This window comes from Dreissena polymorpha, chromosome 5, assembly GCF_020536995.1.
Source record: "Dreissena polymorpha isolate Duluth1 chromosome 5, UMN_Dpol_1.0, whole genome shotgun sequence".
Taxonomy (NCBI): Eukaryota; Metazoa; Mollusca; class Bivalvia; order Myida; family Dreissenidae; genus Dreissena; species Dreissena polymorpha.
In genome coordinates, this window is record NC_068359.1 from 95,884,483 (window position 1) to 95,899,168 (window position 14,686).

At 32.6% G+C, this 14,686-nt stretch overlaps 1 protein-coding gene across 3 annotated transcripts; it reads right to left on the reverse strand.

Annotated features, from left to right (window-relative positions):
* Positions 1 to 1,332: 1,332 nt before the first annotated feature.
* LOC127881552 (uncharacterized) lies at positions 1,333 to 14,110 on the reverse strand. 3 transcript variants are annotated; one of them, XM_052429542.1, is made up of 11 exons: positions 13,961 to 14,110; positions 13,186 to 13,545; positions 5,670 to 5,787; positions 4,894 to 5,185; positions 4,427 to 4,753; positions 3,836 to 4,150; positions 2,533 to 2,670; positions 2,245 to 2,269; positions 1,897 to 2,072; positions 1,606 to 1,639; positions 1,333 to 1,465 (listed from the first exon to the last, which is right to left on the reverse strand). In XM_052429542.1, the coding sequence occupies exons 4-11, from the start codon at positions 4,958 to 4,960 to the stop codon at positions 1,375 to 1,377; spliced, it is 1,173 nt and encodes a 390-aa protein (XP_052285502.1). In that variant the 5' UTR covers positions 4,961 to 5,185; positions 5,670 to 5,787; positions 13,186 to 13,545; positions 13,961 to 14,110; the 3' UTR covers positions 1,333 to 1,374. The 3 variants fall into 3 exon arrangements, with proteins under 3 accessions (XP_052285502.1, XP_052285501.1, XP_052285500.1); XM_052429541.1 differs by having other exon boundaries at positions 5,504 to 5,787; XM_052429540.1 differs by having other exon boundaries at positions 5,467 to 5,787.
* Between the last annotated feature and the right edge of the window lie 576 nt (positions 14,111 to 14,686).

The window sequence follows — 14,686 nt, forward strand, 5'->3', positions numbered from 1 at the left end:
GAAGATAATCTGTAGGATAGAACATGATTTCGAAGATAAATACCTTTAAATAGACGCAAACACATGTTTTCGTTAGCAAATGTGCATATATTATGCTATATAAGAATATAATATGCATAATTCAAATAAAACGATAGTTCATTTTGAGGTTTTAAAACTTAGTCTAAAGATAAACAGAATATATCATATTTAAAAAAAAACACTTTGTATGATATTTATTGCCATTCAATTTTATTTTTACCAAGAAAAGCAACAATCATTAGTAAAATAGCATTGCGCATCTTTCATGGTTGGAACGGTCATAATTCTGCGCAACATTCATCATTCGTAAATCGTCATCAACATATTTAAATCACCTTAAAACGGCAAAATAAATGTACAACAAAATGATAACTAGTTACCCAACTTGCAACATTCCATCAGCATTCTTGTCTTGGAAGGTGTTGGTTCTTGAACTATTTTATCAATATGTCCGCACTCGTTAAAACATCAGAAAGTTGGTACAAGTGCTTGAGACATATGTTACTTAGGTTTAGCATCGATTAAATAAATTATTGCGTTACCTGGAGTTCAGCGGCCAAAACGGAAATTAATAGAATAGTCAAAATACAAAAGCGTTGTGGTGCACATATTTTAAATAAAAAGTACAACACTATTTCAAAAACACCATTTAAAGATCTAAAATGGTTGACTTTCGAACAGCGTATTCACTATTTCACGTCAGTTATTGTATTTAAAGCATTCCACAATCAAACCCCAACATACATACGTGACCTTTTGACACCTTCACAAAATAATCACTATAACTTGCGATCTTGCGAAAAGGGGGATTTGAAGCTAGTGCGAATACCCAAAACAATCTATTTAAAACAATCGTTTGGATTTTCTAGCAAAAAAATTTGGAATTCGTTACCCCAGACTATATGTCAAACGAACAATTTAAGTACATTTAAGAAACAATTAAAAGCTTATCTTTCTTCCACAATTTATGAAATAAACTGAACATGCTTCATGTTGTTTTAGTAAATAACATTAGTTTAATGTTTGAACACTGTTCTTGCATAAATGGTTATTGTAGTTTTATGTCTGTCATTTTTTTTTAATTATAATATATATCATTATAAGTGTGCATGCATATATGATTCTTTATGTTTTGTTCTTATTGCTCAAGATGAAATATGATGTATTTGTTGTAAATTGTATTTTGTTAGAAGACCTTGTTGAAAATAAGAAATGTATTATATAAATTGCATATTATGTAATTTCATCTGATGTATTTCTTAACAAGTCTATCTTTTTAAATGAAGATTTTATTATTATTATTATAATGTAGTGTAGTATTCACGAAATTAGATTAAACGGTCTAATTATGAGTTATATTCCTGACGTCTTTATCATTTCGAATTCTTGATTTCCTCGATTGTCGACCGCAATAGATTCATACATTGCATGCGGCGTCGATTCCCTGAAACGACATGTATAGTGACGCACATTTATTATTAAATTTACATTTAATCAGGACCATGCTTTATATTCAAGATAAATTTATGGAATAAGAACGCAACATAGATTTAGGGATACTAATTTTGCTCGATTGATATTTACCTGAGGCGCATTTCTGTATTCGCTTTTGTCTTTCCTAAACATGAAATAAAATATACGATCATGTTAATGGTTAATGTCCTTTTAAAAGCCAACTATATAATACAATGCTATCATGATTTGCTTAGTTATTCGTGTACGAGCCCTATCATCCGCCCTATGCCGTATTACAAATATATACAAGTCTAAAACATGGTTTACTTATTTGATTGATTAATGAATGATCTTTTTTATTAATGGATAATCTTGTTTTTATAGAATGACAAATATATACATCGGAGCGCTTGAAATTACTTTCGTTTTCCTCACTTATATCCGCGTTCTCGTATGCTTTAACAGTTGAAGCATGAACTCTTCGAAGGTGTTCATTATCGTGTGAATTTTGAGAGTAAGTTACACGTTGAATTCTGTCCGCAGGATGTGGTGGTCTTGACGAATGGGCATCATCACTTCCTGATAAATTGTCTGACCTAAATAGCATTATATTATTATATTATATTATATTTATTATATATAATTATTGTATAATTATATCACCCAAATGAACGACACGAATGCTCTGTCCTAACGATCATTAATGACAATATTCACGATAAATAAACTAAACTAGATGAAAATGTTTAAATCAACGGAGTGACTTACGTGATTTTGGGCCCAGGTTGGTTACCTGGAATAGATATAGCATTTGAAAAATATGCTCGAGCTGCCGTAAATGATTGCGTTTTGTAAAATATTTACTGAAACAATATTTTGTTGTTTGTTTTTACCTCAACTTCATTAAAGTGTTGATAATGATGCTTGTCTATGTAATACACGTTAGAAAGCCGACGTTCGTACGATATGCACATATGGTCGTTATCAAAAGCAACAATTAATTCAACATGATACACTGGTATCTCTATTCTTAAATTGCCGCATTTCAATCGGTACCTCCTTGGGAGTTAGTTCTTCGATTCATGATAATCCACGATCCTAGGATTCCGAGAAAGAATCCTAATATAACACCTCCGACAACACCTCCGCTTATTGCACCCACGCTAAATGACTGGGGAGACGTATTGGGTGAATCTGATAATAGCAATGTGCATAACAATTTGATTACAATACAGCATTTAAAAAACCTGTTATTATTAATGCTTTACTTAGTGGCGACTTTTGCTAATTATACACGAATATGTATGAGTGCTATCAAACCCTTGCGCATGCTAACAAGAGAAACAAATGTATTATAAATATTTCTCTTTTTCAACGATGCACTTTCACATAAAAATTGTACTTGTTACATAAAGCTGATCGTGTATACTTGCTGGGCCATAGTTGCAAGTTTGGAAATTAAACTATAACAGGACGTCTTAACTCGGCCCGATGACGATATAAAGACTTGTGGAACTTTCTCGGTTAGGGCCGATTATAAACTTGTGGTCCGTCGCTGTCGAATGTTTTATTTTAAAATGACTGAAGTCCTGTGTTGTTTCTTTAATTAATTGCAATTTAGATATACTAACAAACCAGCATTCCTTCTTGATTTTCATTGTAGTAGTAATGTTATTAATGACGTATGATGAGAAATGTATTATCTATATTAGTAAAGAAATATATACGTGTTAGGTGGACTCTTTTTTTGACACGAAGATTTGGGAAATTGTTGCTTTTGTCGAGAAAATATTAGCTTTAGAAATTTCTTTTTAAATAAATCATCTACAAATTCAACACCATTTCAGTAATGGATTGCTTGTTAGTAGAGAATAATTTGAAACTTTCATGGAATTGAAATACATCATTTAAGATATTTTCAGTTACGATAATCCTGTTGGGTTGTTCTGTTCTCTGGTCGAGCTTTAAGGTTCAAAACGATTTATATAGAATCATCCGATTCATCGATTAAGTCTATGGATTCAATTATGTTTAGTGTTTGTTTTTATTTTATGTAGTTTTTATAATAAATAATGTGTAGTCTTTTATAATGAATTTGTATATGTATGTTTTTATAGTCTACTTAGTTTTGACTTGACTTAATGAAGACTAAATGTTGCAAACGTCGCACGATCGAAAACAGTTTCACCCAAAAAAGATTGACCTCGCAAAATGTATAATATATAATATTTTATTGGTCAAGAGCAGCCATGTAACTGCCCGCACGCGAGTCGTACATGTCTTACTTGCTATTTATAGTCAAATACATATTATATTATTGTTAAAGGCAATGCAGTAGAAAAATATAATATAAACATACCCGAAGCTTCTGTAGCCAATGTTTTAAATGATACGATATCTGAAGGTCCACTTTGACCTAAGATGTTTTCTGCGTAAACTCGTATACTATACTGTGTTGACTGTTCCAACATTGTCAATTCGAAGTAAACATCAGAGGAGCTAAGATTGAAAAATGCAGCTAACACAGATTGTTTAATCCATTCACTGTCTTCTTTGTTTACTTCAATAATAAACCATTGAAGCATATGTCCTGTAGACAGGTAGCGGAGGGAAACCCTTACAGACGTTGATGCAACTTTGGTGACCGCAACAGATGACGGCACGTCAGGAGAAGCTGCAATCATAAAAAGTTTAAGCTGTTTACATATTCGTTTTAATATATTAACGAAGACACGTGACACACTGTGCGAACGGTGCAATATATGTGTATACTTAATAAAGGTAACGTGAACGATTTTAACAACATAAGACGATGGTCCCTTCACAAGTAAGAGTGTATTAAAGAGTGAGTATTTAGGTTTTCTTACACGAATACTTACATATATTGCGTATTTGTTGTTGAAAATAACAATTTCGTTTTACTTTAAATAGTTTAATATACTTGACATACAGGCGATTATAAGTTTAGCATGTCTGTTTGACGTAAGAGTTTGCCCGATGTTGTTCCCCGTGCAATATATTCTCATGTCGCCATCACCGCGTGTGGCTGTGTAATTAAGGACACTTTTAATGACTCCGTCTGGAAGCGATTGTACACTTGAAGACGACATTTCTACATCATCTTTGTTATTCTCTGGTGTTCTATTGTCTTTGTACCACTTTATGATGGCGACAGGTTTTCCTGGTGATGTTTTACATTCTAGTGTGGTGGAGTCATTATCTTCGATGAACACCATGTTTGATGTTGGATACGCCATTTCAACGTGTGTAATTGGAACTGTATCAATTGTAAAAGAGACCGTTTGATATTAAATCTTAAATATGTAAGCCATTCTTGTAATACATTGTATACTCTAACAAGAACCGTCGAACAAATTTCACAAGGAATTGCACAAATTATAAGTTAATCTTTCTCACCATTCACTTGTACAGATATCGAAGAATATGTCGTTTCAGATCTAATGGAACCAATCGAAGGCGTCATAGTATTGCGAGAACTGCACGTGTAGTTACCGTCGTGTTGTAGACCCCTTTCTTGATATCACAAGATTTTCACCTGTTGCTGTACCTCCAGGATATGTCCATGTAAAAGCCGGCGGAGGATTACCGCTACTCTTGCATGTAAGGAGGAAGGACATTCCAGATAAGACAGCCAAAGATCCAGCAACCATTGAACCATTGTAGTTGAATTCATGTTGTGTAGGTCCAACTGTTAAACATAGTGTTTATCATATGAATTATTTGTTTATTATCTGATTATCTGATAAATTACTATGAACAAACAAATACAACCATTAAATGAACAGAAACTTAATACATTCGCAATCTTAAATGAAATTTGTATAAGCAAATGCAACGTTAATGGATAGGTCTGATTATAACCTATAGTTCAATAAATGCATTATATTCATCAACTGCGTCATGTTGATAATGAAGTACTTTTACAAACAAACTTGATGTGTTCATATTTCACAAGATAAAAAAGCTTACATAAAATATTCAATAATGGTTTCAATGAAGAACTGACTGTTGGTCCACCGTTGTTTCCAGAGCAGTATAAACGCATGTTATGGTAAGTTTTCGAAGGCATGAAAGCCAGTGTGCTGATAGTAGCGTTCTCACTCAGTGTGGTTATTACGGATAAAGTAGTGATGTTGATAATGGACTCCTTATTTGTTTTATCGTCAATAAACCAGTAAACGAATGGAGTAGGTCTACCGAAGTCACTGGTGCATGTAAACTGCGCCGACTGATTGACAATCAATGAGACTGGATCAACGTTTGGTGACATTTCTAATTTGCTGATATGGACTGAAATAATATGACAACACCACCTTTTATACGCTCCAGTAGGCACATAATATCCTACAAAATTGATAATTTATGAAATATTATATTTGATGTATATATCATTCACATATTTAAACTTATGTTATAATACTTGTTGTTTTTACATGGAATTTCAATAAAAATTTATTTTAATACATAATTTTCTTAATATTTGAAAATCATTCTGGGACGATTACTGGCAAATATGTACTTGCAAAAAAGGGGCGTCTTTATATTAAATACATTCAGATTCAGACCAGATTTAATCATGTCTCTGTGATAAACATATTAAGATAAATACACTGACAAAATGATTGACTTGGATACTAGCGCTTAAAGGGACCGTCAACCGCGATTGACGAAAAAAAGAAAAGTTCTAAAATACAGTGGGTTTTTTACAATTTTTAGTTTATTTTGATTAAATTTCATATTTTCAGAATATTCGGTAATAAACTTTTCTGGGAACAAGTTCCAGGTAACTACCAGTTAACTATAAATAACGCAAGTAGATTGATCCTCATCGTAACGTGGTGACCACAGGAATGCAAATTGTGCATGCGTAGTGAATTTTATATATAAAATGATCAATCTACTTGCGTTATTTATAGTGTGTATATCGTTATGTCATCTATTTTCGCAATGTACTTTCGATTTCACATCGCGAAATTTTATTTACGAACATACTGAAAATATGAACTTTTTTCAAGTAATGTAATATACCAGTCGTGATATTTAATCAATATAAACTAATAATTGTATAAAAAATACCGTATTTTAGAACTTCATTTTTCTTTAAACCAGCTAGATCTGTTGAAGCATAAAGCGAAAAACTAATGATAACCATAAACAGTAGAAAAACATACGGTAGTACACTTTTTTAAATAACGCGTTTTGCATGAAGGCTATTTGAATAGTATTACAAATATAATCTGGAAAAATAATTTTCGTTGATACAAAAAAGAATTGTCATTTATGTAAAATAACAAAAATGTCTCGTATTAATCAAATAATGAACTGATTATCATATAAAGAAATTGAATCTCATACCGTAATGCATTAAATATTGCATGTTTCAACTGCCCCGTACAGACATTGATAACTTAAATAACGTATGTCTGAAACTTATGCGCAAATAGGCATTAAAATAAAAAAAAAACTCGATGCAAGTAAACATACACAACTAATTGATATGTTACGCTTATAACTTACAGAAAAGACAACCATTTAGTGCAACTAAGTGCTATGAGGGTTCGTCTGTTGACAATATACACAATTTGTTATCTCAAAGGTAATGTGAATAATGAATAACATCACATCAACTTTACTTCCTCACTTAAATAAACGCACTATCTTTATGTAAACATTTTGATCTAAATGTTTCAATATAAGGACGTTCACTATTTTCATATATATTCGGGTGCAGCTCTGTAAATAGTTCAAACAGCAAGATTTAGAACGATAACATGTTTAAGGCAACGTGAATGTTAATAACTTAATACAGTGTTTTCAGAGAAGTCTGGCATTTTGCGAAGGTTTTAGAACTCACTCACATGTACCTGCTATATGCACTCGGTTTTCGAAAGTGTACATAGCATGTGAACATAAGCGGGAACTTAAGTTCGGGTTTATAAACTGCATCACTCGGGATTAGAGCTGAAACGATTCACCCACCATTCGATTCGATTCGATTTTGAAACCAAATGTTCCGATTCGATTATTTTCGATTCGATTCAAATGAAAATATGTGCTGCTTATGTTTGGTTTGTTTAGAGCATGAATTAATATGTTTGGCATTTGTTATTAACTTATTGTGTTGTACATTTAAAGTGTTTACTTTTTGAAATAAAATCTAAAAACGCATCATTCTTTCATAAGTAACATTTTTTTAACAAAACGTCTTGTTGAGTTATTTTTAAATAGCAAAAAATGCACAATGTATCACAAGTGTTAAACAGAAAGAACAACAACAAAAAAACATGAAAGTATTTAATATAAAGATGTGAAACAAACAACTTATATAAACAACTTCCAGTTGACTTCTTAACAGAATGCACACAGATTAGTAAACAAACCATATGGGTAACTTACGTCAACAAAACACGTTTTGCAAGTTACCTTAGCGAAACCCGAAATGTACCCATACTTTTTTTTTATTTTTTGCACTCGGTTTTCGAAAGTGTACATAGCATGTGAACATAAGCGGGAACTTAACTTCGGGTTTATAAACTGCATCACTCGGGATTAGAGCTGAAACGATTCACCCACCATTCGATTCGATTCGATTTTGAAACCAAATGTTCCGATTCGATTATTTTCGATTCGATTCAAATGAAAATATGTGCTGCTTATGTTTGGTTTGTTTAGAGCATGAATTAATATGTTTGGCATTTGTTATTAACTTATTGTGTTGTACATTTAAAGTGTTTACTTTTTGAAATAAAATCTAAAAACGCATCATTCTTTCATAAGTAACATTTTTTTAACAAAACGTCTTGTTGAGTTATTTTTAAATAGCAAAAAATGCACAATGTATCACAAGTGTTAAACAGAAAGAACAACAACAAAAAAACATGAAAGTATTTAATATAAAGATGTGAAACAAACAACTTATATAAACAACTTCCAGTTGACTTCTTAACAGAATGCACACAGATTAGTAAACAAACCATATGGGTAACTTACGTCAACAAAACACGTTTTGCAAGTTGCCTTTGCATCAGATCCTTAGCGAAACCCGAAATGTACCCATACTTTTTTTTTATTTTTTGACGATGCTGCGAAGCATCGTCTAAGTTATTATACCATGAACAATTATTCACAATGGCGACCTATGTAAAAGACCGAGCCAGTCCGATTGAGATAGCTCGATTTTTCTAATCGGCATACCTCGCTGATTATCATTGATAAAGGTATAGGAAGCTCATCTATAAATAGGACAGCATATTCTGGGAAAAAGATTTAATAATAGTTTGAAAACGTTAATTTTAAATCAGTTACTATTATATTCAATCCACTACATAATTAAAGATCAAAGAAACAACTATGCAATTTCTGTATTGTATTTGACATTTGTCGAGATTCAGTAAATAAATTGCGAATTAAAACGTGTATAATTACCTTTCAACGCGATCATGAGTCTGAAGAAAACGAATTATTTCGAACCTGCCATTTGTAAACGTTGTAGCGACTATGGTATATAAACAGCATAATGAGCCGTAACATATCTATGAAACTCGCTCTTATGCATGCTTGCTCATTTTGCATATTTAATAAACTTTTCAAACAGAAATTACAGAGCCACATCAGTGCACATGCTATGTTTGATAATTCATTCGTTTGTTGGATATTGTTTGCTGTTTTAAACACATATTAGGTCATATCGCGGAGATTAAGTTAACCTTACCATGTGTTCATGGTCGAACTCACGTATTCAAGAGCTCTTACGACTATGTGCCCATACCTACTTTCGCGAATCATCAAGAAATTATTGCCGTACTTAACGAACAAACATGTCTAAGCTTATTGAATTAGAGAAAAAAATAATAAAAAGAGAAAAATTATATGTTCATGCACATGGGCATGTGAAATCACGTCCGTACACATAGCATCATTAACTTAGGAAAGGAAACAACGAAAAATAAAGTTTGGTATGATATACATGTGAAATTAAAGAGCCTGGTGTAATTAAAGAGCATGTCAAGTTTTGAATTTATATGCTGAAACGTAATATTATAACCCACAAACGTTTTAATGTAACAGAACGTTTTCAAAGATAAGTGGTACAGAAAATACACGTCGAATATCTTTTAAAAGATATTTCTTGTTATATTTGATCGAGAATGTAACCCGTCTCCGAGTTTCGTGGAATGGATCAAGCTCCCCACGGGTACTACTTCCCCGTACCCCCAATTTGTTTTCGTATCCTACATTTTTCGTACCCAATTTTTTCGTACCCAATTTTTTATTCGTACCTAAATTTTGCTCGTAACCAAATTATTTTTCGTACCCAATTTTTTTTCGTGCCAAAATTTTTTTCGTTACCGAATCTTTTTTCGTAGACATTTTTTGGCATAATTTTTGTATCCAAAATTTTCGTACCCATTTATTTTCCTGCCGAAAATTTTCGTACTCACATACACAATTGTGGTGATGTAGATAAACATAAATAGATGCTTTTATATCAATCCTCCTCAAAAGCATCGTCACACCAGTACTGTCAGTACTTTGATTTTATTTTGACGGCGCGTCTTTTGGCATGGTTGAAGAAGCCATTTTACCGGCTGATGTAATGCTCAGCATGTTATTCATTTATTCATTGGATGCCATATTGGCTATTGACCAATCACAAGACGTATTACAAGTGACAATAACGTTTAGACGACGGATTTGGAAAGTAAGATTTAAAATGCGGAAAAGTCGGGATTGCAGTGAATCAAATCGAAATTTGACGTATTGGTGTCGAAATCGAATCGGCGGCGTTGAACCGGTTTTTCGATGCATCAAACCGAATGGTTGTAGCTCTATTCGGGATCACTCATATTTTCTGGATGTCTCCTTATTCTCTTATGAATTGACCAAAATATATTTTAAAGAAATTTCATTTTAGAAAAGCAATTAATATTCTCCAAAACTAATTTTCAGTCGAGTACTTAGACGTGTCAATACATTAAAGTCGTAATAGTTATTTAATTTTATGTGTTTTGCTTGTCAGGAAATTTGCAAATTACAATGCAATGCGTACCATTTAGATTGTGTTTAATGGTTATGAAAAGTTTACTTTGACATACTATTAATCGTTATGAAAATATAGTTGCTATATTTAAATTTTCCATCAACAGCTGCAATGCATCTCCATCTCTCTCCGTGATCAGAAACGGTTAGTGCTTGAATGGTACAGGTATACTCCCTTGCACTAACACAAATGCATATAAGCCCTACGGGCGGAGGTGGATCAAATACACAGGTACCGTTACTAAGCACCCCACTTCCCAACAGTTGCCGCTCTGATAAACCCGGTGTGTTTGCAGTTTTCATCCAGCTAACGAATAGTACATTTCCTTTTGTCGAGCACGTCAAAGACAATGCATTCCCCAAAGTTGTTCTTCCGCCATCGATGGATGTTCCATATCCGGTCATTACTATGTCATTTGCTTTTATATATACATAATACGTCAAATTAATTTAACATATAAACGTTATTATTATGCGATAAATTATACCAGACCTTCATGAATATTTCTTAAAACCGTGATCGATTCTAAATTTAGATAATTAGTATCGTGCATTACTGATACGGATATATGAAGACATGTATATAATAATCCGGAAGGGCCACACTTCAACCGTGTCCCATAGTCTTTACCATTTATATACAGCTAAAACCAGTCAGATTGATAGTTAATGTGAATGGAAGGTTTGTTACTGTAACGACAAAATAATATACAATCAAGTGAAATATAATAAACTTTATATGATATGTGTTATATTCTTAAATATGTTTCTTAAGGTATTTCCTTTCGCAAACATCTAACATAAATTATATAACTTTTGGTGAAATTGCTCAAAGCACCTCTAACGTATATTATGTATGAAGTGTTTTCCATTTAACACAACCGAGTTTTTTTTTATTGTTAACTCATGTTTAACAAGTCTTTTGGGTAAACTTTCCGCATAAGATACTGTAAATAAGTTCCAAGAAATCTAGAAAAAAGGAGATGAAATGTTAATAACATTTTGAAAGGTATTCAATATATTATTCAAATAAAACAGGAGGGTCATGATGATCTCACATAGATTCCCTGCATAGTGAGTGTGGCCAGCTTCGATCATGATCATAAATTGATGTCTTGTATCTAATACGTAAGATGTCTGCGTTGTAGTTTCAGAATATTTCGCTGTAAAAATTACTATGCTTGTTTTCAATATTTAATAATAAATATCTCACCACATCGTCGCTTAACGAAGTGAATTTTGATTCTATGGGCGTTATTACACAAAACTTAGTAGAGAACCACTATATGATAGTAAATTCCAAATATTACACATTTTGGCCTTTAAAGAAAGTGTTATATTAATTTTTGTCGTGTATGCTTTATACATACACCGACCTTGGTGCATAAACTTTTTTGACCCCAACAGCATTTTGTTATCTAATTGTGTAGAGGGCCACTATCCGATGTTACAAAACATGCATGAAATGGTGAACACTTGTTTGAATGATTTTTTAAAGTTATCATGCTACATAAGTATATATAAATCAGAAGAACACTGGGGCGTTGCCAGTTTTGATCCCAGTGGCAAGAATACCTCTTTACAAGACCTTTATTGTATTGCGATGCTTCATATCAAAGGACTGCCGTATTTGGCTTCAGAGAAGTTGTCTTATAATCTTTAACGTCTTTATACAACATTTACCAGTGAGGCATTGTCGGCTTTAATCCAGGGGCAAAATGTATATGAGCTTAGTGAAAGAATTCTAAACAATGCTTCATACTAAAAAATTAACCTTTCGTTCTCGATGTTTAAATTAATATGCTGATATGTTTTATTTAATATAAACGTTTATATAAATTATCTTGGTGCGCGGCTAGGTTTTACCCTAGGGGTATGATTTGAAAGAACTATATAGCAGATAACTATGCGAATTTATATGGCATTATAGCAGAAGAAGTTTCAAGTTATTTTCAGATAAGGCTATTTAGTATTTATTATGTGACCACAAGGGCGTGTGTTGATTTGAATAAATTTTGTAGAAAACCCTGTTTTATCACACAGCATATACACTCCTGATTTGTTTTGTATCAGAGATGATGCTTTTTATTCTTTGACAATATGAGTAAACATAAATGTGATTCGTAGGACGTGACCAGTTGAGGATCACTATTTAATGTTTATCAACAAATAATAACCCCTTGATATGTGAAGTTATAGAGATGATAATTAACTTTTATTTACTTCAAATATATTTAAGCTCAATATACCTACATATGAAGAGAACGATTTGAACAACTTTTATAGAAAATGTTCATTCAACTGTCTTTTCAGTGATGATTTGTGTATATCTGCGCAGCAGTTTTATAGGAGATGTCGTTGTAATACAAAGTGTACGCACGACTTGCATGTTTTCGGAAAATTACAAAATCTTATGAATACACCTAAATCATATACTAAAAGACTTGAAATTTCAAGTAAAAGACAATACGGATTCTGAAGTCACATGCAAAGATTCATAATAAAAAGGATGGAATTGTTTCTTTGCATCTAAATATAGAAATAATAAGGTGTGTACTTGTGCTCGTAGTTTTGGAAAAGACATGTTTTAATTTAAAATAAAAGAAAAGTAAAAATTGTTTAAGAAACAATCGTAAATTAAATCTTTACCTAGAATACTTAAAATGACATAATTGCTGTAAGACCTTCCTCCGCTCAGTGGGAATGCTCCACATTGCCATCTTTCGCCATGGTTACCCAAGGTCACATTCTTTATTGTCAATGTTTGTCTAGATGTGCTGGGACAGCTGAAGCTGTATAGAGAAGGGTTCGGCGCTAATTCAGGGTCAGGCGGCACACATTGCGAACCACTAAACACGTTATATATAGATCCAACTGACGTGAAAAACGCGGTACTGTTTGAACTCCTGACCCATGTGAAACCTAGAGTGGCTTCTGTGAACTCACACGACATTGATAGTTGAAAGCCTAGAAATGCCGATGGCAATGACAGTGTAGTATTCTGTGCATCTGAAATGTAAAACACATTGACTTTGTGTACAAACTTTCTTCTACACACTTACCATATGGAAAAGATACTTTTCTACTAGATCTTTGTTTATTTGGCCTGAAGTACTAACAACACATTATTGGGTCGCACAACAAATAAATATGCAGTGTATTTTTCTTATAAATAAACAATATCAGCAGCAATATGTACACTTCGGCAAAGTCATCAGGTTAAGGATATACACAAACGCTGTCATGATTAAACATGATTATGAGAAGAAATTCGAATATATTGTTAAAACTATGACACTATTGATCGTCTGTGTGATGCAATATGTTGGCATTTATAAACACTCGTTCTATAAATTGCTCTCGTGAATCAACAATTTGTTTTACAACGTTGTTTTAGATAGACAGTTTATTACAGTTTACTTACTTGTTTCATTTGGGCCATCCCAAATAACGCATATCCATATTAAATATATCCTCATTTCTGGTCAGATGTGTTTGTTCTTTATATTTGAAACAAGCACAAATAAAACTGTGTGACATAGTTTAAATATCAGCTGGCAAGGTTTACAAGGAAGTTTAAAGCGAGTGCACGCTGAATAACTTGTTCGTCTTACGTGCTTACTTTAAACACAGTGGACATATCTTTGAAATCATCTTTGGGGACAAATACTTCATGAGACACAAGGAAGATAAATGAATTGGTATTAAGCGTTTGTAAACCATAAATATTATTTGAATGCCATACGCAATTCTAGCTGATTATTTGATTTTAATTTAAATCATATGCGACATTTTCCTTCATTGTATTAATCCCGGTGTATAATCAAACACTAGCTTGTTAAGGGACTCTGCATGTATATTTTTATATGCTTCAATTAAATAGTTTGTTTGATGTTTATACACACGAGAGATGCCAAATTTAAAAACGTTACCTGTCAGTGTGTTTAGACATTTATTGATTAAAAAAAGCTTTGACCTTAATTTCCATTTTCTTGGCAAATATTACTTCCCTTTAGCCTGCTGTTATTTGTCCTGTCTTGAATTGCTGAAACGAAAAAAAATGCAATAACTTATTACAATACACACAAACAAAGCATTCACTTATCTGAGTGTTGAAGATTAACACATGCAATGACGATCACGTGAGATT

Excerpts from the sequence above, each read along its gene's own strand:
- LOC127881552 (XM_052429542.1), bottom strand. The coding sequence starts at position 4,960 with ATGACGCCTTCGATTGGTTCCATTAGATCTGAAACGACATATTCTTCG. Across the intron at positions 4,754-4,893 it reads GATATCTGTACAAGTGAATG|TTCCAATTACACACGTTGAA; the intron begins GTGAGAAAGATT and ends CAATTGATACAG. Across the intron at positions 1,466-1,605 it reads AATACAGAAATGCGCCTCAG|GGAATCGACGCCGCATGCAA; the intron begins GTAAATATCAAT and ends ATGTCGTTTCAG.